Raw genomic sequence first — 23,589 nt, forward strand, 5'->3', positions numbered from 1 at the left:
ATATATATAATATATATTTATATATATATATATATATATAATATATATATATATATATATAATATATATATATATACATACATTATATATATATATATATATATATATATATATATATATATATAATATATATATATATATATATATATATATTTTGTACGCTTTTTTATATTATTGAATGTTATTAGCTTTCGCAGTTAAGTTAATGTAATTGTAGGAAAATTATTAAACCTACTTGTCAAGGAAAAAAAAGAATAAAACAAAACTTAAAATAAACTTAAAACTATCTTACTGACTATAAAGTGAGCTAATCGTTGCAATTGAGGATTGCAACGATTTTTGTCGGAATTTGTTGATAATTTGGCTTGACATATTTTTTAATGTTTCTACATTAGTGAGCTATGCAGCTCGTTCGTGCTAAACCAGGGAGGACGCTTCAAAATCATTTTCAAAAGTTTATTCTGAATCCTTTGAAGTGTCTTCTTCCTGGTTGTACAACAACTTGTCCAGATGGGAACTGCATATAACATTGCTGGCCTAAAAATTTGTTGTAAATTAACAGTTTATTCTTGAGACAAAGTCTAGAATTCCTGTTGATAAGAGGATATAAACATTTGATATACTTATTGCACTTTGACTGGATATTTTCAATGTGCTCCTTGAAAGTAAGATTCTTATCATAAATAAGCCCTAAGTATTTAACTTGATCAGACCAATTTAAGACCACACCGTTCATCTTAATAACGTGGTTATGGGTGGGTTTGAGAAATGAAACTCTTGGCTTATGAGGAAAAATAATTAACTGTGTTTAGAAGCATTAGGGGAAATCTTCCATTTCTGCAAGTATGAAGAAAATATATCTAAACTTTTTTGTAGCCGACTGCATATAACACGAAGGCTTTTTCCTTTTGCAGAAATGCTTGTATCGTCACAGAACAGAGATTTCTCACAACCTGGTGGTAAATCAGGAGATCAGAAGTAAAAATGTTATATAAGATTGGGCCCAAGATACTCCCCTGAGGCACACCAGCTCTAACAGGCAATCTATCAGATTTACCATTTTGATAGTTAACCTGAAGAGTGCGGTCAGTTAAATAACTTCGTATCATTTTTGTAAGGTAAAGCGGAAAACTGAAATTTGACATTTTAGCTATTAAACATTTATGTCAAACACTGTCGAATGCCTTTTCTATATCTAGTAGAGCTGCTCCAGTCGAATAGCCGTCAGATTTATTAGTTCGAATCATATTTGTTACTCTAAGTAACTGATGAGTAGTGGAATGCCCATGGCGAAAACCAAACTGCTCATTTGCAAAAATTGAGTTCTCATTAATATGTGTTATCATTCTATTGAGAATTATTCTTTCAAAAAGTTTGCTAATAGAGGAAAGTAAACTGATTGGTCGATAACTTGATGCCTCAGCTGGATTCTTCTCGGGTTTTAAAATTGGAGTGACTTTGGCATTTTTCCATTTCGTAGGAAAATGTGCTAGTGCAAAGCATCTGTTGAAAATTTTTATCAAGAAATTTAAAAAGTTTTCGGGAAGTCTTTTAATAAGGATATTGAAAATCCCATCATCTCCTGGTGCTTTCATGTTTTTGAATTTTTTGAGAATAGTTCGCACCTCATTCAAGTTTGTTTCCAATACCTCTTCAGAAAGAAATTCTTGGGTGGTGATCTGATCATACTTTTGGTTTACTTCATTTTCAATAGGACTTACTACGTTCAAATTGAAGTTATGAACGCTCTCAAACTGCTGAGCAAGTTTTTGAGATTTTTGTTCATTCGTTAGAAAAATGCAATCACCATCTTTAAGGACTGGAATGGGCTTCGAAGGTTTCTTAAGAACCTTCGAAAGCTTCCAGAAAGGTTTTGAATAAGGTTTTAGTTGTTCAACTTCTCTCATGAAATTCTCATTTCGCAAAAGAGTGAATCTATGTTTAATTTCCTTTTGCAATTCTTGAAAAATAATTTTCAAAGCAGGATCACGAGATCTTTGGTATTGACGTCTCCGTATGTTCTTCAAACGTATAAGAAGTTGAAGTTCACTGTCAATAATTGGTGCATTAAATTTCACTCGAGCCTTAGGAACTGATAAATTCCGGGCATTGAGTATTAAGCTGCTAAAATTATCTAATGCTCTGTCAATGTCAGCACTGTTTTGTAAAATAATATCATCATTCAAATTTTCTTCGATCGTAGAACGATATCTATCCCAATTAGTCTTGTGATAATTTAACACAGATCTAGTGGGATTTAAAATAGTTTCATTGGAAATAGAAAATGTTATGGGAAGATGATCAGAATCAAAGTCAGCATGAGTTATTAAATCACTGCATGAATGACTTTGATTTGTTAGTACCAAATCAATTGTAGATGGATTCCTAATAGAAGAATAACATGTAGGACCATTTGGAAATAAAACTGAATAAAATCCAGCCGAGCAATCATTAAACAATATTTTTCCATTGGAATTGCTTTGAGCATTTTTCCAAGATCGATGTTTCGCATTAAAATCACCGATGATTAAAAATTTAGATTTATTTCTTGTGAGTTTTTGCAAATCTCCCTTGAAATAATAATATAAATATAAATAAAGTGCCAATACTTGTTTCAATTTCAATTCCCAAACTCTCGATAACTTTGGTTTCAAGATGGGGTAAAACACGATGTTTTATTCGACGGTGGATAACTATTGCAACTCCACCACCGGCAACATCAATTCTATCAAACCTATGAACCATGTAATTTGGGTTCTTTTTTAGTTTAATATTTGACTTTAAAAGCGTTTCAGTCACAACTGCACTATGCACATCGTGGACTGTTAAAAAATTGAAAAAATCATCCTCTTTCGCTTTTAAAGAGCGAGCATTCCAATTAAGAAAATTTACAGCATTATTTAAAATCATTGCTGAATTTCAATTTCATAACAATATTAGTTGTAAATTTTATACCTTCTTGAACAGCCTCGTACATCGAGTTACAGTTCAACAAAACGGACATTAGCTGCAGCATGGATTGTTGTAGGTATTCAATCTTTTTTGGAGTTGGACTACCTAAATCAGGGTCTCCTACGAAAGGCAGAAAATCGAAAGGCAGAATCACGAAAGGCAGAATCACGAAAAGCAGAATTACGAAAGGCAGAATATTTCATAAGGCAGAATAACGAATGGCAGAATCACAAAGAGCACGTATGGCAGAATCAAAAAATGGTCTATTTTCTTTTAAACAACACACACTCGCGGCCTTTGGCCGACTCTATTGTCCAAGTGTATGCTGTCCTTACTCGCTACCGCTCGTTCGGACTTAACTAAGGGAAAGAAAACCTGTTTGAATAATCCTAGAAAACCAATAGATCAGTTGTTTGCATGCGAGATGCCGCCGCTTCCGGGTCGGCGGCCGGCTCGGACCGCGGAAACCACGGCGGCTTTGTGCCGCCTCGGTTCCTTGCCCTCGATTATGCGTCTTCGCCGCATGAATTGTTTTATGTTAATTATAACCATCAAGCCGTTGAGTCTAGTGTAAGTTATACCTAACATCGAAAGATTACTCTCCGCGATGCCATGAGAGTCTTTAGGACCTGAGCCAAACCAGTTTGCGCGTTTCGGATCTGATAATTAGGCTTGAACTGCACCTCCCATCAAAACTGCTCATTGCTGTGTAACCAGTTATTATGTCTGGTTACCAAATAATATCAAATAATAAATGTAGAGTAGCAGCTTTGATACCGTGACCAGGATTCGCACCAATTTCTCATCACGCACTTGGCTATAGTGAGTCAGGTTCTGCTGTCAGTGATTCTGCCTTTCGTGCCCTTCGAAATTCTGCCTTTTGAAATATTCTGCCTTGTGTGTACGGTCATAGAGTTCTGCCTTTCATGATTCTGCCTTTCGTGATTCTGCCTTCTGTGGCGAACCCCTAAATCAATACTGGCTGACTTTTCAGCACCAAACACGAATGGTTTGTCACTGTTTGAATTTGAAATATTACCTGTAAGGACACTGGCATATGAACAGCCTGGTGTTGCCTGAACAGGATTTTTTGTCTGAAATTTGTTATCTGAATTTAAATTATTACCTACAGACACACCTGCTAGTGAAAGTGCTGGTGATGCCTGAACAGTATTGAAAGTCTTTAGTATACCCACATTGACAACAGGTTGCTTAGAGTTCCTACGTTGTCTGGAAGCAATAATTTTTGACCTTACAGGACAATTAAAGAAATAAGATTTGTGATTTCCCCCACAATTTACACATTTGAAACTATTGGTGGTCTCTTTCACGGGGCAGATATCTTTCGTGTGACCAGTGTCACCACAAATCATACATTTTGCCGCCATATGGCAGTTTCGAGTTCCATGACCATAGGCTCGATAATTCCGACATTGAGTAAGATTATGAATTTCTCCATGTCTCTTGAAATTTTCCCACTTTATTCGTACGTTAAATAAAACACGTGCTTTTTCCAAACATTTCAAATTATTTACCTTGGGACGATCAAAATGTACTAAGTAATTTTCCTGGTGCATTCCAGTTTGATTAATTTTGGCATTTGCCTTTCGTTTCATCAAAATTACTTGGTTGGGAGCAAAACCAAGTGATTCTGACAAACATTCTTTAATTTCCTCAATAGTTTGGTCATTTGAAAGACCTTTTAAAACAGCCTTAAACGGTCTCTCGTTTTTGGCATCAAAAGAATAAAATTTATACATCATTTCAGTCAAATACTGTAAAAGATGTTTATGGCCATCAAAAGATTCGGCCAAAATACGAATTTCGCCTTGGCGGCCAATCTGAAAATTAACTTTCACATCCGACAGAAACGATGAAAGCTCTGATTGAAATGCTTTAAAATTGGCTACAAATACCACAATAGGTGGAACTTTAACCTTCTTCATAACGGCTTTATGCTCAGTATGAGAAGTTTGAATTTCTTGATCCCCAACGGAAGAAAGAATATCATACCTGTTAGTCGAAATTTCAGTGTCACTTGGAGGAGATGCCTCACGTTTCCTTGAAGCCGCATCAAAGCGAGCTTTTTTATTTTTTCCAGGCATAACTGGAAAACTTCACTACACTTTCACTTCACTATAGAATTTATTATTATTATTATTATTATTATTATTATTATTCATTTATTTCACATGACGTAAGACAATGGCTTTTTTGTGCCATTATAGATTTTTACAATGCAGGTACATAAATTCTGGCAAACAATGCTCATTCTAAATTGTGGGAGAAGAGGAATTTGCTGAGATAAGAGTTTTAGGCAGGGGATATCTGCGGGGGAGGAATATAATGATTTAATAAGGATTGGTAGAACGGGAGATAGTCAGCTGCTTGCATGTGGCGATTCAAAAAAAGTGCTTTGCATTTTAAAGCGGGTAGTTGTAGTTTCAATCCGCCAGCAAATCTGTCGCGTGCCATTTGTTCCATTGGAACACGCGCCGGTAGTCCACGCCACAAAAACGAACCCATGGTTGATGTTATTTTTGCCGTGTGAACATTGTTTGGTGGTAGAATCGACGCTACATACCATTTTTTTGCAGTGATGAAGGTGTTCAACAATATAATTTTCTGTTGCAGGTTGAGATTCCTCATTGAATGTAGCCAAAGTCGCTGAGAAAATTTGGATACTAGCGCATCCCAATTTGTTTTTACCATTGTACGTATGGAATTTTTTGAACACAACTCCCAGAATCTTCACATGGTCAGCTGTTTGCAGCCATGGCACACTTAATGGATCATTATCAATGAGCCCGATATCAATAGCGATAGTTTTTTGTCGGTTTAATTTCGCGCCAGCGGCTTGCTCGAATCTAGCAAACAGCTCATTTATGCGTTCAATCGTCTGTGTATTGGTGGCTATTACTGATATATCATCTGCGTAAGCCACAGATCGACTTGAACTGTCCTACAGTACGGTCGCATTTTACCAACAGCTCGAGGCTAAGTCTTAGACTACCGAGAGATATTGAAATTTTGTTTTTCGCTTTCAACAGGCAATCTTCTTGAAAGACTACCTGTTGAAACGCAAAGTAATAAATTTGTTTTTAACGTTAACGAGTGTTTAGTGAGTAAATTTGGTTTGAGATATTTTCACTTAAACTACAACTACCCGCTTTAAAATGCAAAGCACTTTCTTTGAATCGCCACATGCAAGCAGCTGACTATCTCCCGTTCTACCAATCCTTATTAAATCATTATATTCCTCCCCCGCAGATATCCCCTGCCTAAAACTCTTATCTCAGCAAATTCCTCTTCTCCCACAATTCATTCGAGAGCACCCGTCCAGTGACCAGATACATCGTCTTCTGATTGAAAGAACGGCAACACCTCGAGTTGAAAGAAAATATCCCAGGCTTAACTGGAAACGAATTTGGACGAACATTTCGTCGAAACAACTGTCATCAAATCTTCGGAGTAACCTGTATCTGTTGATAAACGAAAAGACCGAACACCGCAGACTATTCAACTTAATCCAACGAGCAGACGGGGAAAATTGTTTATTTTGCAACGCAGCGACAGAAACTCTTCAGCACAAATTTTCAGAGTGCCCACGCACGACGCAGGCATGGGCCTTCTTACAATATAAAATGGCAAGGATCCTTGGTGGATGGCGTATACTTTCGTTCGAAGAAATGCTACGTCCTGTTCTAATAAATGTACAACCAACTCAACGAAATCAAGTTTTGAAAATCTTTTCACACTATATAACCTACATCACAGAAAATAATTATAATATAATAGATATTAATGCACTTGCTTTCTATTTGAGATGTCAATCTAACTTGTAAATAGTTTTTTTTAATATACACTAATAAACATAGTTTTACAAAAAAAAACTAGGAGCTTCCCTTATTAAAAAAAAAAACCTTCTCTAATTTCGAAAAAAAGCGTCTATTGCATAATTTTCATGAAATATACAAAACAGTTGAAGACATCATTTTTACTGTGCATTACATTTTTGGGGTTACTTTTCCTTTTTATAATCAGTAACAGTATTAGTAGTAACTGCCGTCACACACTTCGTTATTTTCAAGGAAATTAAATCCGACATAGATTCAAAAACGTATTTGTGGCCTTGTAAAAGGCTGACTCTAATTTGTACTTGGTCCCGGAAAATCCTCGCTGTGCAACTGTTTCTCGAATATTACTTTACTTTTAGTCAATTAAACTACTCACTCTATAGGCAACAAAAAAACCATATAATTTTTTTTTGTTATTTTTCAGAAACTTCGAATGGATAATTGTCGACGTATTCTCGTTCAATGGCGATTTGCGCCGCAATATATAAACAATGTACAATGTCTCAGACTTTACCATGACACATATCCAGAGTTTTTCTATTATAATCTACCAACTGTGAATTCGGAACCACCAAAGAGCAACAATTACATATATTTTGATAGTAATGATGATTCTTCCGATCTAGATGAATTACATTTTTGAATTGAATAATCCATAATTAAATAACTAATGATGGCTGAATAATATATTTTGAGTTTATTTTAATATAAAACGTAATTTTTAACTGGAGGTTATTATTTTTGACGCCAAATTGCGTCACAATCTATCAGATTTACCATTTTGATAGTTAACCTGAAGAGTGCGGTCAGTTAAATAACTTCGTATCATTTATGTAAGGTAAAGCGGAAAACTGAAATTTGACATTTTAGCTATTAAACCTTTATGCCAAACACTGTCGAATGCCTTTTCTATATCTAGTAGAGCTGCTCCAGTCGAATAGCCGTCAGATTTATTAGATCGAATCATATTTGTTACTCTAAGTAACTGATGAGTAGTGGAATGCCCATGGCAAAAACCAAACTGCTCATTTGCAAAAATTGAGTTCTCATTAATATGTGTTATCATTCTATTGAGAATTATTCTTTCAAAAAGTTTGCTAATAGAGGATAGTAAACTAATTGGTCGATAACTTGATGCCTCAGCTGGATTCTTCTCGGGTTTTAAAATTGGAGTGACTTTGGCATTTTTCCATTTCGTAGGAAAATGTGCTAGTGCAAAGCATCTGTTGAAAATTTTTATCAAGAAATTTAAAAAGTTTTCGGGAAGTCTTTTAATAAGGATATTGAAAATCCCATCATCTCCTGGTGCTTTCATGTTTTTGAATTTTTTGAGAATAGTTCGCACCTCATTCAAGTTTGTTTCCAATACCTCTTCAGAAAGAAATTCTTGGGTGGTGATCTGATCATACTTTTGGTTTACTTCATTTTCAATAGGACTTACTACGTTCAAATTGGAGTTATGAACGCTCTCAAACTGCTGAGCAAGTTTTTGAGATTTTTGTTCATTCGTTAGAAAAATGCAATCACCATCTTTAAGGACTGGAATGGGCTTCGAAGGTTTCTTTAGAACCTTCGAAAGCTTCCAGAAAGGTTTTGAATAAGGTTTTAGTTGTTCAACTTCTCTCATGAAATTCTCATTTCGCAAAAGAGTGAATCTATGTTTAATTTCCTTTTGCAATTCTTGAAAAATTATTTTCAAAGCAGGATCACGAGATCTTTGGTATTGACGTCTCCGTATGTTCTTCAAACGTATAAGAAGTTGAAGTTCACTGTCAATAATTGGTGCATTAAATTTCACTCGAGCCTTAGGAACTGATAAATTCCGGGCATTGAGTATTAAGCTGCTAAAATTATCTAATGCTCTGTCAATGTCAGCACTGTTTTGTAAAATAATATCATCATTCAAATTTTCTTCGATCGTAGAACGATATCTATCCCAATTAGTCTTGTGATAATTTAACACAGATCTAGTGGGATTTAAAATAGTTTCATGGGAAATAGAAAATGTTATGGGAAGATGATCAGAATCAAAGTTAGCATGAGTTATTAAATCACTGCATGAATGACTTTGATTTGTTAGTACCAAATCAATTGTAGATGGATTCCTAATAGAAGAATAACATGTAGGACCATTTGGAAATAAAACTGAATAAAATCCAGCCGAGCAATCATTAAACAATATTTTTCCATTGGAATGGCTTTGAGCATTATTCCAAGATCGATGTTTCGCATTAAAATCACCGATGATTGAAAATTTAGATTTATTTCTTGTGAGTTTTTGCAAATCTCCCTTGAAATAATTTTTTCGCTCACCAGTGCATTGAAAAGGCAAATACACTGCGGCTATAAATAAAGTGCCAATACTTGTTTCAATTTCAATTGCCAAACTCTCGATAACTTTGGTTTCAAGATGGGGTAAAACACGATGTTTTATTCGACGGTGGATAACTATTGCAACTCCACCACCGGCAACATCAATTCTATCAAACCTATGAACCATGTAATTTGGGTTCTTTTTTAGTTTAATATTTGACTTTAAAAGCGTTTCAGTCACAACTGCAATATGCACATCGTGGACTGTTAAAAAATTGAAAAAATCATCCTCTTTCGCTTTTAAAGAGCGAGCATTCCAATCTAGAAAATTTACAGCATTATTTAAAATCATTGCTGAATTTCAATTTCATAACAATATTAGTTGTAAATTTTATACCTTCTTGAACAGCCTCGTACATCGAGTTACAGTTCAACAAAACGGACATTAGCTGCAGCATGGATTGTTGTAGGTATTCAATCTTTTCTGGAGTTGGACTACCTAAATCAATACTGGCTGACTTTTCAGCACCAAACACGAATGGTTTGTTACTGTTTGAATTTGAAATATTACCTGTAAGGACACTGGCATATGAACAGCCTGGTGTTGCCTGAACAGGATTTTTTGTCTGAAATTTGTTATCTGAATTTAAATTATTACCTACAGACACACCTGCTAGTGAAAGTGCTGGTGATGCCTGAACAGTATTGAATGTCTTTTGTATACCCACATTGACAACAGGTTGCTTAGAATTCCTACGTTGTCTGGAAGCAATAATTTTTGACCTTACAGGACAATTAAAGAAATAAGATTTGTGATTTCCCCCACAATTTACACATTTGAAACTATTGGTGGTCTCTTTCACGGGGCAGATATCTTTCGTGTGACCAGTGTCACCACAAATCATACATTTTGCCGCCATATGGCAGTTTCGAGTTCCATGACCATAGGCTTGACAATTCCGACATTGAGTAAGATTATGGATTTCTCCATGTCTTTTGAAATTTTCCCACTTTATTCGTACGTTAAATAAAACACGTGCTTTTTCCAAACATTTCAAATTATTTACTTTGGTACGATCAAAATGTACTAAGTAATTTTCCTGGTGTATTCCAGTTTGATTAATTTTGGCATTTGCCTTTCGTTTCATCAAAATTACTTGGTTGGGAGCAAAACCAAGTGATTCTGACAAACATTCTTTAATTTCCTCAATAGTTTGGTCATTTGAAAGACCTTTTAAAACAGCCTTAAACGGTCTCTCGTTTTTGGCATCAAAAGAATAAAATTTATACATCTTTTCAGTCAAATACTGTAAAAGATGTTTATGGCCATCAAAAGTTTCGGCCAAAATACGAATTTCGCCTTGGCGGCCAATCTGAAAATTAACTTTCACATCCGACAGAAACGATGAAAGCTCTGATCGTAATGCTTTAAAATTCGCTACAAATACCACAATAGGTGGAACTTTAACCTTTTTCATAACGGCTTTATGCTCAGTATGAGAAGTTTGAATTTCTTGATCCCCAACGGAAGAAAGAATATCATACCTGTTAGTCGAAATTTCAGTGTCACTTGGAGGAGATGCCTCACGTTTCCTTGAAGCCGCATCAAAGCGAGCTTTTTTATTTTTTCCAGGCATAACTGGAAAACTTCACTACACTTTCACTTCACTATAGAATTTAAGTAAAAATATCTCAAACCAAATTTACTCACTAAACACTCGTTAACGTTAAAAACAAATTTATTACTTTGCGTTTCAACAGGTAGTCTTTCAAGAAGATTGCCTGTTGAAAGCGAAAAACAAAATTTCAATATCTCTCGGTAGTCTAAGACTTAGCCTCGAGCTGTTGGTAAAATGCGACCGTACTGTAGGACAGTTCAAGTCGATCTGTGGCTTACGCAGATGATATATCAGTAATAGCCACCAATACACAGACAATTGAACGCATAAATGAGCTGTTTGCTAGATTCGAGCAAGCCGCTGGCGCGAAATTAAACCGACAAAAAACTATCGCTATTGATATCGGGCTCATTGATAATGATCCATTAAGTGTGCCATGGCTGCAAACAGCTGACCATGTGAAGATTCTGGGAGTTGTGTTCAAAAAATTCCATACGTACAATGGTAAAAACAAATTGGGATGCGCTAGTATCCAAATTTTCTCAGCGACTTTGGCTACATTCAATGAGGAATCTCAACCTGCAACAGAAAATTATATTGTTGAACACCTTCATCACTGCAAAAAAATGGTATGTAGCGTCGATTCTACCACCAAACAATGTTCACACGGCAAAAATAACATCAACCATGGGTTCGTTTTTGTGGCGTGGACTACCGGCGCGTGTTCCAATGGAACAAATGGCACGCGACAGATTTGCTGGCGGATTGAAACTACAACTACCCGCTTTAAAATGCAAAGCACTTTTTTTGAATCGCCACATGCAAGCAGCTGACTATCTCCCGTTCTACCAATCCTTATTAAATCATTATATTCCTCCCCCGCAGATATCCCCTGCCTAAAACTCTTATCTCAGCAAATTCCTCTTCTCCCACAATTCATTCGAGAGCACCCGTCCAGTGACCAGATACATCGTCTTCTGATTGAAAGAACGGCAACACCTCGTCAGTGCGTCTTGAACTGTCCTACAGATCAGACGTTTTTTCGGTTGCTTGTGGACTGGTATTTGACTGCCTATAGCTTCAAAGTTTGTGTTTTGTCAGTGTGTCTTTTAAAGACTACCTGAAAGTTATTTCCCATCAGTCTTTCTGAAGACTACCTACTTTTGAATTTAACATTTGTTTTAACTTTTTTCGTATCACCTGAAATGGCTGGACGGAAAAAGAAACCTCGCATCGCTGCGGGGAGGAAAAGAGAGGCATCTCTTTCTGACACTTCGAGTGTCTGTAGTGACAATCCTTTTGATATTTTGCCTGAGCAAGAAGCTGGTGAAATTGAAGTTATTAATAATGAAACTATACAAAATATAAAATCTTTAAAAAAGGAGAAAGTTCCACCTATTGTGGTAACTATTTCTTCTGAATTTAATATATTCAAAAAGGAACTTTCAACGTTTGTTTCTGACGTTAAAGTTACCTATCAAATTGGCCGTAGAGGTGAATGCCGCTTATTAGCCGACTCAGTAAAGGGTCGTGATCGTCTTGTTCAGTATTTAACTGACAAGATGTACAAATTTTTTACATATGACTCCAAGAACGCCAAGCCGTTCAAGGTTGTCTTGAAAGGTCTCACCAACGATCAAACCGTTGATGAGATCAAACTTACTTTAACAGAATTACTTGGCATTTTTTTTTCCGTGTTGGGTATTTTCGTCACTGCGGTCAATTTTTTGATATTTTGTGACATATTCCCCCTTTTTAATTTTGCTTAGTCAGGATAACGTATCATTATTGGAAGTGGTCGTTATAGTCTGGCCAATAGCATTAGTCCAGTCCGGTATTATACTTCGTATGAAGCGCACAACCGTACTGGGATTTGTTCTCCAGATTTCAGAGGGTTCCAGAAGACCTCTCTCGAAGAACTTATATCTTTTGATAAAAATTGCTGGACATCGGCATAACAGATGTTCCGAGTCTTCTTTTTCCATGCCACATACTCGACATGTATCATCTTGAAGTTTTTTCATAACCTTCAAATGATAACGGCTCGGACAATGCCCTGTTATTAAACCAGTATACGTGCTTAGATCTTTTTTTGAAAGATCCAGTATTTTACGAGTCATAGAAACGTTCGGAGTGATGAACCGTTTCGACTGCCTACCGATGAAGGTGTTTGTCCAGTTGGATTCCACTTTCAGAGTTTCCCATGCTTTTAGTTCCATTCTAAGGGAACAAGCGGATAGACCACAGAAGGGTTCTGGTCCTATGAACTGATGAGACGATCCAAGTCTTGCCAATTCATCGGCTCTTTCGTTCCCATTTATTCCACAGTGACCAGGAACCCAGTATAAGTCTACTTGATTATTACAACCCAGTGTTTGGAGTGATTGGACACACTCCCAAACTAGTTTTGATGTGCATGTCGCAGACTTCAAAGCCTTCAACGCTGCTTGACTGTCGGACATCATGCAAATGTTTGAGTGTCTGTATTTCCTGCCTAGGCATATTTCAGAACATTCTAGTATTGCTTGGACTTCAGCTTGGAAGACAGTTGGCCATTGGCCCATTGGAACTGACAGGTCTATTCCTGGGCCAGTTACTCCTGCTCCCACTCGATTGTTCATTTTTGAACCATCTGTGTAGAAAATGATTGATCCTGGGCGGAGATCAGGACCACCGCGTTCCCAAACATCACGCTCAGGTTCAAACATTCGAAATCGTCTTTAAAAATTGTATCTTTTCTCCATCCGGTCTTCATTGTTTATCACTAGGGGATTGATACGAATAGTTTTAAGAATACCTAGATGACCCGTTAAATCACCCTCAAAGAGCCTTAATGATCTTTTGATCCGTAAGGCACTCTTTTCGGCTTCTAATTGTATGAATTGATGCAGTGGAAGCATAAACAGTAGAGCTTCCAATGCCTTGGTGGGTGTGCTTCTCATTGCACCCGTTATTGAGAGAGTGGCTAGCCGTTGAAGTTTTTCCAACTTATCTTGAGCACCTTTCTCCCTTGTTTTTGTCCACCAGACTAGTGAAGCATAGGTAATTCTGGGTCTCACTATAGCCGAATATATCCAATGGATCATTTTCGGTTTGAGTCCCCATTGTTTACCAAAAGTTTTATTACATATCCATAGAGTATTTGTAGCTTTTTTTATTGCCTGCTCTAGATGTGTATTCCAGTTAAGTTTTTTGTCAAGAGTTACTCCAAGGTATTTGACATTATCTGAGAGTTTAAGAAGCTCACCTTTTAGCATAATATCATTAAGCCTAGTCTTTTTTCTACGTGTAAATGGGACGATAGTGGTTTTTGAAGGATTTACATTTAAGCCTTCCCTATCGCACCCAAGGAAATAATGTTTAAGGCAGTTTGCATTCGGTCTGTGATGATATCATCATACTTGCCACGAACAATAATGACAATATCATCAGCAAATCCAACTACTTCAAAGCCTTCTTCCATCAATTTTTTTAGAAGATCATCAACTATTAATGACCACAGCAGAGGAGATATCACCCCTTCTTGTGGGCACCCTTTTATAGCTGTTACACTTATATTAGAGCTACCAAGGCTTGCTGCTATTTCTCTTTTTGATAACATCTCGCTTATCCAATGAATAATGCAATTGTCAAAACCACGTTTCTCCATTGCAGCAGCCATTGAGTCATGAGACGAGTTATCAAATGCCCCTTCAATATCAAGGAACGCCGTAAGGGAAATTTCTTTTGCAGCAAAAGATTTTTCTAGTTTTGTAACTATAGTATGGAGTGCAGTTACCGACGATTTCCCCTCCTGGTAAGCAAATTGATATTTACTAAGAGGAGTTTTAGAAAGATATGATGATTTGATGTGCTCACCGATTATTTTTTCCATTGTTTTGAGAAAGACTGACGATAAGCTAATTGGCCTAAAGGATTTTGGCAGAGATTTGTTCCTTTTGTTGTCCTTAGGGATAAAAATAACCCGTACTTGTCGCCACGCTTCCGGAATATAGCCTAGAATTAAGCTGGATTGAAAGAGTTGTGTTAGAATGGGCATCAGAACTGTTTTACCTTTCTGTAGCAGTACCGGATAGATTCCGTCTTTACCAGGTGACTTGAAGGGTTCAAAGGAGTCTATTGCCCATTCAACTCTACTTTCGGTAAAAATTTGGTTGGCCAAAGTAATTGCATCATCCCTAGTTCTTACTAGCCCAGTCATCGTATTCACTGTTTCGTGAATTTCTGTCCTGGTCCTGGCATAGCCCCTACCCAAGTAATTCTAATGAAACAAAAATCACGAGGCGAAAACAGTCAGAGAACTGGAATTTCCCTTGTTAATTATTTAATTCATTTTAACCGCAATGAGGTTAACAACTTAAATTTTTTTGAAAAAGCACATGCTTTGTATAATGTGCGTGTAAAGTGGGAAATTTATAGGAAGTATGGCGGAGGTGAAAAGCATATCACCCAATGCCGTACTTGCCAACGTTATGGCCATGGTTCCAAATTCTGTAACATGGACCAAATGTCTTAATTGTGGAGACTCTTCTCACAAAAAGGACACATGTCCTGTGAAAGAGAGTAAAAATTTTCGCTGTGCGAATTGTAACGGCAACCATATGTCAAATTTTTATCAATGCCCAGTCCGTTTAGCAATTGTTAAGGCAAGGCGCATTGCTGGACGCAATCTCTTCCGTCATCAAGACGGCGGAGGTAGCAATCCAGCGCAAGAGAAGGGGAATACGCTACTGCGCAATCGTCACGCTCGACGTGAAGAATGCGTTCAATAGTGCCAGTTGGGACTCCATAGCGCTCGCGCTCAGGAGCATCCATGTACCGGTGTCGCTGTACAAGATTCTGGAAAATTATTTCCAGAATCGAGTACTTGTTTACGACACGGAGGAGGGTCAGAAGTGCGTCCCAATTACCGCAGGAGTTCCGCAAGGTTCTATCCTGGGCCCGGTGTTGTGGAATGTCATGTATGACGGAGTGTTGAAACTCAAGTTCCCTGTAGGGGTTGTGATCGTCGGCTTTGCAGACGACATAACGCTGGAGGTTTACGGCGAGTCTATCGAGGAGGTCGAGTTGACCGCCGCGCACTGTATACGCAAGGTCGAGGACTGGATGCGCTCCAGGAAACTGGAGCTCGCGCATCATAAGACGGAGGTCACGGTTGTGAACAACCGTAAATCGGAGCAACAGGCGGTGGTCAGAGTCGGAGACTGCACCATCACCTCGAAGCGATCCCTGAAGCTCTTGGGGGTTATGGTGGACGACAAGCTCACGTTCGGGAGTCACGTCGACTATGCCTGTAAGAGGGCCTCATCGGCTATTGCAGCACTATCTCGTATGATGTCCAATAGCTCAGCGGTTTATGGCAGCAAGCGAAGACTTCTTGCCAGCGTGGTTTCGTCCATACTTAGGTATGGTGGGCTAGTGTGGTCCAGAGCGCTAGGTACTAACAGTTACCGTGGTAAACTGGAAAGTACCTACAGGCTCATGTGCCTGAGAGTTGCGAGTGCGTATCGTACGGTGTCATACGATGCAATCTGTGTCTTGTCCGGCATGATGCCTATCAGCATCGCCATCAAGGAGGACAGAGAGTGTTTCGACCAACGTGACACAAGGGGCATACGAGGTACCAGAAGGTCATTCTCGATGCTCCGCTGGCAGCGGGAATGGTCCAACTCCACAAAGGGCAGATGGACGCACCGACTCATACCGGAGATATCCGGCTGGGTCGGGAGACGACATGGTGAAGTGAACTTCCACCTGACACAAATCCTGTCAGGCCATGGTTGTTTCAGGCAATATCTGCACAGGTTCGGACACGCGGTGTCCCCCATGTGTCCCGAGTGCGTGGAGGAGGAGGAGACTGCTGAGCATGTCTTCTTCGTATGCCCCCGTTTCGCAAGAGCGAGGAGCAACATGATGGCTGTGAGCGGGCCTGGCACTACTCCGGACAATCTAGTCCGGAGGATGTGCGACGACCCGGACATCTGGAACGCGGTCTGTGCGGCCGCCTCTCAGATTGTTCTGGAGCTGCAACGTGTGTGGCGGGTCAACCACCAACACGCCAGTGGTAGCTAATTACCAGTCTCCAGGTAGTTAGCTAGGAGGTTATAAGAGTAAAGAGGGTGCATCACGCACAAAAGCCACTCCCCGACGTAATACTTAACCGTCGTTCCGGGAAGACCAGGGCTGGAGACTGGAGGGGTTTTAGTGGGTCGGGACAGGGATCAGCAGGTGTCTGGGCGAGTGTAACTACCCCAGCATCTCTCCCCTAGTCTCATCCCCACACCCTGAGCTCTCTTCTCAGGTGTCTGTTTGCAGATTTCCCCGCCACCTTTTTTAAAAAAAAAAAAAAAAAGGCAAGGCAAGGTAAACAAAATTCAATTTCTCAATTAAAACAAAACTTCAAAACAAAATTCTCCAAGCGTACCAGTGACGCATAGTTTACCTACTCCTTTGCATACACGTTTAAATTATGCACAGGTTACAGGTAGTTCGAACATTATACCGCCTAGTGTTGGTAGTTCGAAAATGACCGTTAATATGGGTAAGCAAAACACGCTAGAAAATAATTGTACACCTATCACTTCAGCTAATATTGCTACCGAAAATATTTTTTCTAATGTCAACTGCCTGGGGCCTATTACGGCAGGTAAACTTTCTTTTTTGCAACAGGCAATGTTCGATCTTATGAACGCCATGTTGCAGGCAAAATCAATGTTTGAAGCCATTCAAATAGGCACAAATTTTACTAATAAAATTGTTTCTAATTTAAAATTTAGCAATGATTTTAAATAAAACAATTAAAATATTAAATTGGAATGCTCGCTCATTGAAGGCCAATGAGAATGAGCTTTTTAATTTTTTAACAGTAAATAATGTGCATATTGCAATTATTACTGAAACATTTTTGAAACCTAACATAAAATTAAAATATGATCCCAATTACGTGGTTCATAGATATGATAGGATTCAGGGTTCCGGCGGTGGAGTTGCAATTGTTATTCATCGCCGAATCAAACATCGTGCTCTTCCCCATCTTGAGACGAAAGTTATTGAAACTTTGGGAATTGAAGTTCAAACTGAACTTGGGATTTTATTTATTGCCGCAGCATATTTACCATTTCAATGCACACGCGAGCTCAAAAATTATTTTAAAGGTGATTTACAAAAACTCACCAGAAATCGTTCGAAATTTTTCATAATCGGCGATTTTAACGCTAAACATCGTTCATGGAATAATTCTCAAAGTAATTCCAATGGCAAAATTTTATTCAATGATTGTTCTTCAGGATACTATTCTATTTTGTCTCCGAATAGTCCTACATGCTTTTCTTCTGTAAGAAACCCTTCAACAATTGATTTGGTGCTAACAGATCAAAGTCATGTATGTAGTGATTTGATCACACATGCTGACTTTGATTCTGACCATCTTCCAATAACTTTTTCTGTATCACATGAATCAGTTTTAAACCCTATGAGCTCTGTTTTTAATTATAACAAGGCTAATTGGGAAAGATACAAAACTCATATTGAGAGAAATTTCAATAATGAGCTTGATTTGCAAAACGAAGTGAATATTGATTCCGCTTTGGAAGCATTAAAATGTGCAATTGTTGTTGCCAGGAATTATTCTGTTTCAAAGGCTCAAGTGAAATTTGATTCATCAATAATTGACGAAAATCTTCAACTTCTAATTCGTTTGAAAAATGTCCGCAGACGTCAATATCAACGTTCTCGTGACTCTGTTTTTAAAACTATTTATAAAGATTTACAGAAAGAGATTAAGCATAAATTTACTCTTCTGAGAAATCAAAATTTTGAGACTAAAGTTGAAAAATTTAAACCATATTCAAAACCATTTTGGAAGCTGTCGAAGATTCTTAAGAAACCTTCAAAGCCTATTCCAGTTTTAAAAGATGGTGAACGTTTTCTTGTATCCAATGAACAAAAGGCTCAAAGACTTGCTCAGCAGTTTGAGAGTGTTCATAACTCAAATTTGAATTTTGTGAGTCCAATTGAAAATGAAGTCACACGTCAATTTGATTTAATGTCTTCCCAGAATTTTTCACCGGCAGAAATGATTGAAACTAACTTGAATGAGATTAAATCAATTATTAAAAATTTCAAAAATATGAAAGCACCTGGTGACGATGGAATCTTTAATATACTAATCAAACATCTCCCTGAGAGCACAATGGAATTTTTAGTGAAAATTTTCAATTGCTGCTTCAAAATTGCATATTTTCCCAAATTATGGAAAAATGCAAAAATTACTCCCATTTTAAAACCGGATAAGAACCCAGCTGAAGTTTCAAGTTATCGATCAATCAGTTTGCTTTCTTCAATAAGTAAACTGTTTGAGAGAATTATTCTTAACAGAATGATGTCACACATCAACGAAAATTCAATTTTTGCAAATGAACAGTTTGGATTTCGCCATGGGCATTCCACAACTCATCAATTGCTCAGAGTTACTAATATGATACGAGCTAACAAATCTGAAGGTTATTCCACTGGAGCTGCTCTTTTAGACAAAGAAAAAGCATTCGACAGTGTTTGGCATGAAGGTTTGATTGCGAAATTGCAAACTTTTTATTTTCCAATTTTCCTAATCAAAATTTTAAAAAATTATCTTACTGATCGAACTCTGCAGGTTGTCTATCAGAATTCAAAATCTGATAGATTTCCTGTCAAGGCAGGTGTACCTCAAGGTTCAGTCTTGGGTCCAGTCCTGTACAACATATTCACTTCAGATCTTCCTGATTTGCCTCCAGGATGCACAAAGTCATTGTTCTGCGATGACACAAGCATTTCCGTAAAAGGAAAAAGTCTTCGTGTCATATGCAGTCGATTGCAGAAAAGTTTAGATATTTTTTCTTCCTACTTGCAAAAGTGGAAAATCTCTCCCAATGCTTCCAAAACTCAAATGATAATTTTTCCGCATAAGCCTAGGGCTTCTTTCCTCAAGCCAAACAATAATCACGTTGTCAAGATGAATGGGGTTATTTTAAGTTGGTCTGACAAGGTTAAGTACTTGGGACTAATTTATGATAAAATACTTATTTTCAAAGAGCACATTGAGAGTATACAAGCCAAGTGCATCAAATATACGAGATGTTTATATCCTCTCATCAACAGGAATTCTAAACTTTGTTTAAAGAACAAACTTTTGATTTACAAACAAATTTTTAGACCAGCAATGCTTTATGCTGTACCGATCTGGTCAAGTTGCTGTTCAACAAGGAAGAAAACGCTCCAAAGGATTCAGAATAAAATTCTGAAAATGATTTTGAAGCGTCCTCCTTGGTTTGGTACACTCGAATTACATAGACTTACTGGTGTTGAACCATTAGAAGCTATGTCAAATAAAATTATTAACAATTTTCGACAAAAATCGTTGCAATCCTCAATTGCTACGATAAGCTCTCTTTATAGCCAATAAGTTAGCAATTAAGTTAGTTGTAAGTTTACTTCCCCTTTTCTGACAAGTAAGTTTAAATCCCTACGAATGATAAGTCCTAATTGCGAAAGCAAACAAATCCTAACAATTAAAATTACAAATTTCTAACAGTGTTGAGAAGTCACCATTTGTGATTGGACACACATACTCATTTTTTACTAATATTTATCATAAATACTTAAGCTACTAACAAATCCCCCCTTAAAAAAAAAAAAAAAAAAAAAAAAAAAACGGCAACACCTCGAGTTGAAAGAAAATATCCCAGGCTTAACTGGAAACGAATTTGGACGAACATTTCGTCGAAACAACTGTCATCAAATCTTCGGAGTAACCTGTATCTGTTGATAAACGAAAAGACCGAACACCGCAGACTATTCAACTTAATCCAACGAGCAGACGGGGAAAATTGTTTATTTTGCAACGCAGCGACAGAAACTCTTCAGCACAAATTTTCAGAGTGCCCACGCACGACGCAGGCATGGGCCTTCTTACAATATAAAATGGCAAGGATCCTTGGTGGATGGCGTATACTTTCGTTCGAAGAAATGCTACGTCCTGTTCTAATAAATGTACAACCAACTCAACGAAATCAAGTTTTGAAAATCTTTTCACACTATATAACCTACATCACAGAAAATAATTATAATATAATAGATATTAATGCACTTGCTTTCTATTTGAGATGTCAATCTAACTTGTAAATAGTTTTTTTTTAATATACACTAATAAACATAGTTTTACAAAAAAAAACTAGGAGCTTCCCTTATTAAAAAAAACATTCTCTAATTTCGAAAAAAAGCGTCTATTGCATAATTTTCATGAAATATACAAAACAGTTGAAGACATCATTTTTACTGTGCATTACATTTTTGGGGTTACTTTTCCTTTTTATAATCAGTAACAGTATTAGTAGTAACTGCCGTCACACACTTCGTTATTTTCAAGGAAATTAAATCCGACATAGTTTCAAAAACGTATTTGTGGCCTTGTAAAAGGCTGACTCTAATTTGTACTTGGTCCCGGAAAATCCTCGCTGTGCAACTGTTTCTCGAATATTACTTTACTCTTAGTCAATTAAACTACTCACTCTATAGGCAACAAAAAAAACCATATAATTTTTTTTTTGTTATTTTTCAGAAACTTCGAATGGATAATTGTCGACGTATTCTCGTTCAATGGCGATTTGCGCCGCAATATATAAACAATGTACAATGTCTCAGACTTTACCATGACACATATCCAGAGTTTTTCTATTATAATCTACCAACTGTGAATTCGGAACCACCAAAGAGCAACAATTACATATATTTTGATAGTAATGATGATTCTTCCGATCTAGATGAATTACATTTTTGAATTGAATAATCCATAATTAAATAACTAATGATGGCTGAATAATATATTTTGAGTTTATTTTAATATAAAACGTAATTTTTAGCTGGAGGTTATTATATTTGACGTTTTGCGTTCTCAAAGAACGTGTAAGGTTATACAATGGAAATCAAAAAGTAGAACATGCAGTCCCTCTACAATCATGAGTCAACACAATTTCGGGTCACTTTTGGCATTCAATATCATTTGATCTGTGAAATCGTCCAGCTCTTTCACAAAAATTATTTCATTGTTGTAACAGTTTAAAAGTAAATTATTTTAATTAGGTTTGATGAATTAATATGCAAAAGTAACGAAAATATTTAGAATATCCTCAATTGTGCACCGTAAAATGTAACATTATTACGATTTTGGGTCGGTTCTGTTAATGCACTGAGCAAAATTTTATTTTTAATGACATTTGCAAACCTAAATCATTTCCATCGTATAAATAAGGTTACAACTGAGTCAAAAAATACCACGACTAATGTAAATTGTTCAGTTTCGTGAGGATAGACGTATTTTCGTGAAAGTGGCTTATAATAGTCCGAAACATATCCAATTCTGAACGTTCATAACTCGCTCAGCTCTCAGTTATTCATGAAAAAGTAGCTACGCATTCACCTAAAGACTTCACTGATTGTGTTGAAATGTGTCTACATTACTACTTGCTGGCTAATTATTAAGGCTTTTTCGTGCTAAAATATGAAATGAAAATTGAGTGGATGAGAGATTTTTTTTGCTTGCAAAAAACCGGTTCAAATAGGTACCAAATAACAACAATTTGTTTTTTTTTGCTTCTTTTAGAAACATGAAATGTTAGCCATACATAAACACTGATCAAAATCTGAATTTGTCAGTTCTCTCCTAGAAATAATAGAGCCGAATCATCCAAATGATCTGGATATACGCAAAAATTGAATTGAATATTTTTTATTTGAATGAAATTTTGCACACGTATTTGGCATAGCAAATTGGGCATTTTTTGGAGATTTTTTGAAACCATAAGTTATTTTCTAAAAGGGCGTATGCGTTTTTGCATAGGTTTTATTCAAACGTCACCGTGAAAAAAAAATTTTTGACTAAAAAAATTGAAAATAAACACTAAATTTCAATTTTAAAAAAAGAGTTAAATTTATTTTTAAATTAATTTTTTAAAGAAACTTGAAGTTGTTACGCAACTCAAAAAAAGTCCACGATGGAGAAATGATAATAAAATTTTTATGGATAATTATATTTTTAAAAATTTCTTATTTCAACATTTTTTAAAATTTCTGTTTTCTAATGAATTTAAAAGAGTCATTTCAAATCAAAGAGCTCTCAGTAGTTAAAGTTCTAAATGCGCCGGTTTTCAAGATATTTTGAATTTAAGCTCGAAAAGAGGAAAATGCACGTTTTTTCTTAACTTGTCCGTGGTTTTCCAACAAAAACCATATGTTTATTGAAATGTATGATCAATATTTTACAATTCATTCTTGGGCAACAAAATGATTTGGCGAACGGTTCTCAAGAAAAGAGTTAAAACGTTTCAAATCAACATTTCAATTAACATAAAATTAAAAACGTCATACTTTTGAAAAATATTATGTGCAATTGAATAATAGGAACGTTTCTATTTCTTTGAGTATAGAAAATATAAAAAAAAAATTAGTAAAAAGTTCAGGATGGAAAAACCAGCTCAAAAATTAGCAGTATTACTTACTGGCGTTTAGCGTGGCTAGCGATCTAGAGAATTAGTGAAATAGAACTGTCTAAATCAGCGGTTCTCAACCTTTTGTCCATGTACCTTGGCGATATTTTCCAAATCAATCGTACCCCCTGGTCTGGTTTATTCTCGCAGAGTGGAAGAGAGTAGTGGTAGATCATTTTGTGGTAGTCTAATTCAAGTTTTAACTTTAACTATGGTTTGTTTGATAGCAAGAATGAATAAAGAATGAAGTATTATAAAAAAAAATGCTTTATCCGCCTTTACTGCTTTTTCTTTCGCGTACCCCAGGTTGAGAACCGCTGGTCTAAATGA

General features: G+C 36.6%; 1 protein-coding gene across 17 annotated transcripts in view; it reads left to right on the top strand.

The window, feature by feature from the left end:
* Positions 1-21,624, top strand: part of LOC129732735 (uncharacterized) — a 123,989-nt gene extending 102,365 nt beyond the window's left edge. For 14 of the 17 annotated variants that reach the window (XR_008729332.1, XR_008729335.1, XR_008729337.1 and 11 more), the window contains one exon: positions 7,234-7,522. Coding sequence is in view for 9 of the 17 variants with exons in the window: in XM_055693879.1 (XP_055549854.1) it covers positions 7,234-7,452 (219 nt within the window). In the remaining 8 variants the exon portion in view is untranslated. Of the gene's footprint in view, positions 1-7,233; positions 15,394-21,335 lie in introns of those variants that run through there. The other 3 variants (XR_008729330.1, XR_008729331.1, XM_055693878.1) reach the window with 3 other exon arrangements.
* The last annotated feature ends 1,965 nt before the right edge of the window (positions 21,625-23,589 follow it).

Source organism: Wyeomyia smithii, chromosome 3 (genome assembly GCF_029784165.1).
Source record: "Wyeomyia smithii strain HCP4-BCI-WySm-NY-G18 chromosome 3, ASM2978416v1, whole genome shotgun sequence".
NCBI lineage: Eukaryota > Metazoa > Arthropoda > Insecta > Diptera > Culicidae > Wyeomyia > Wyeomyia smithii.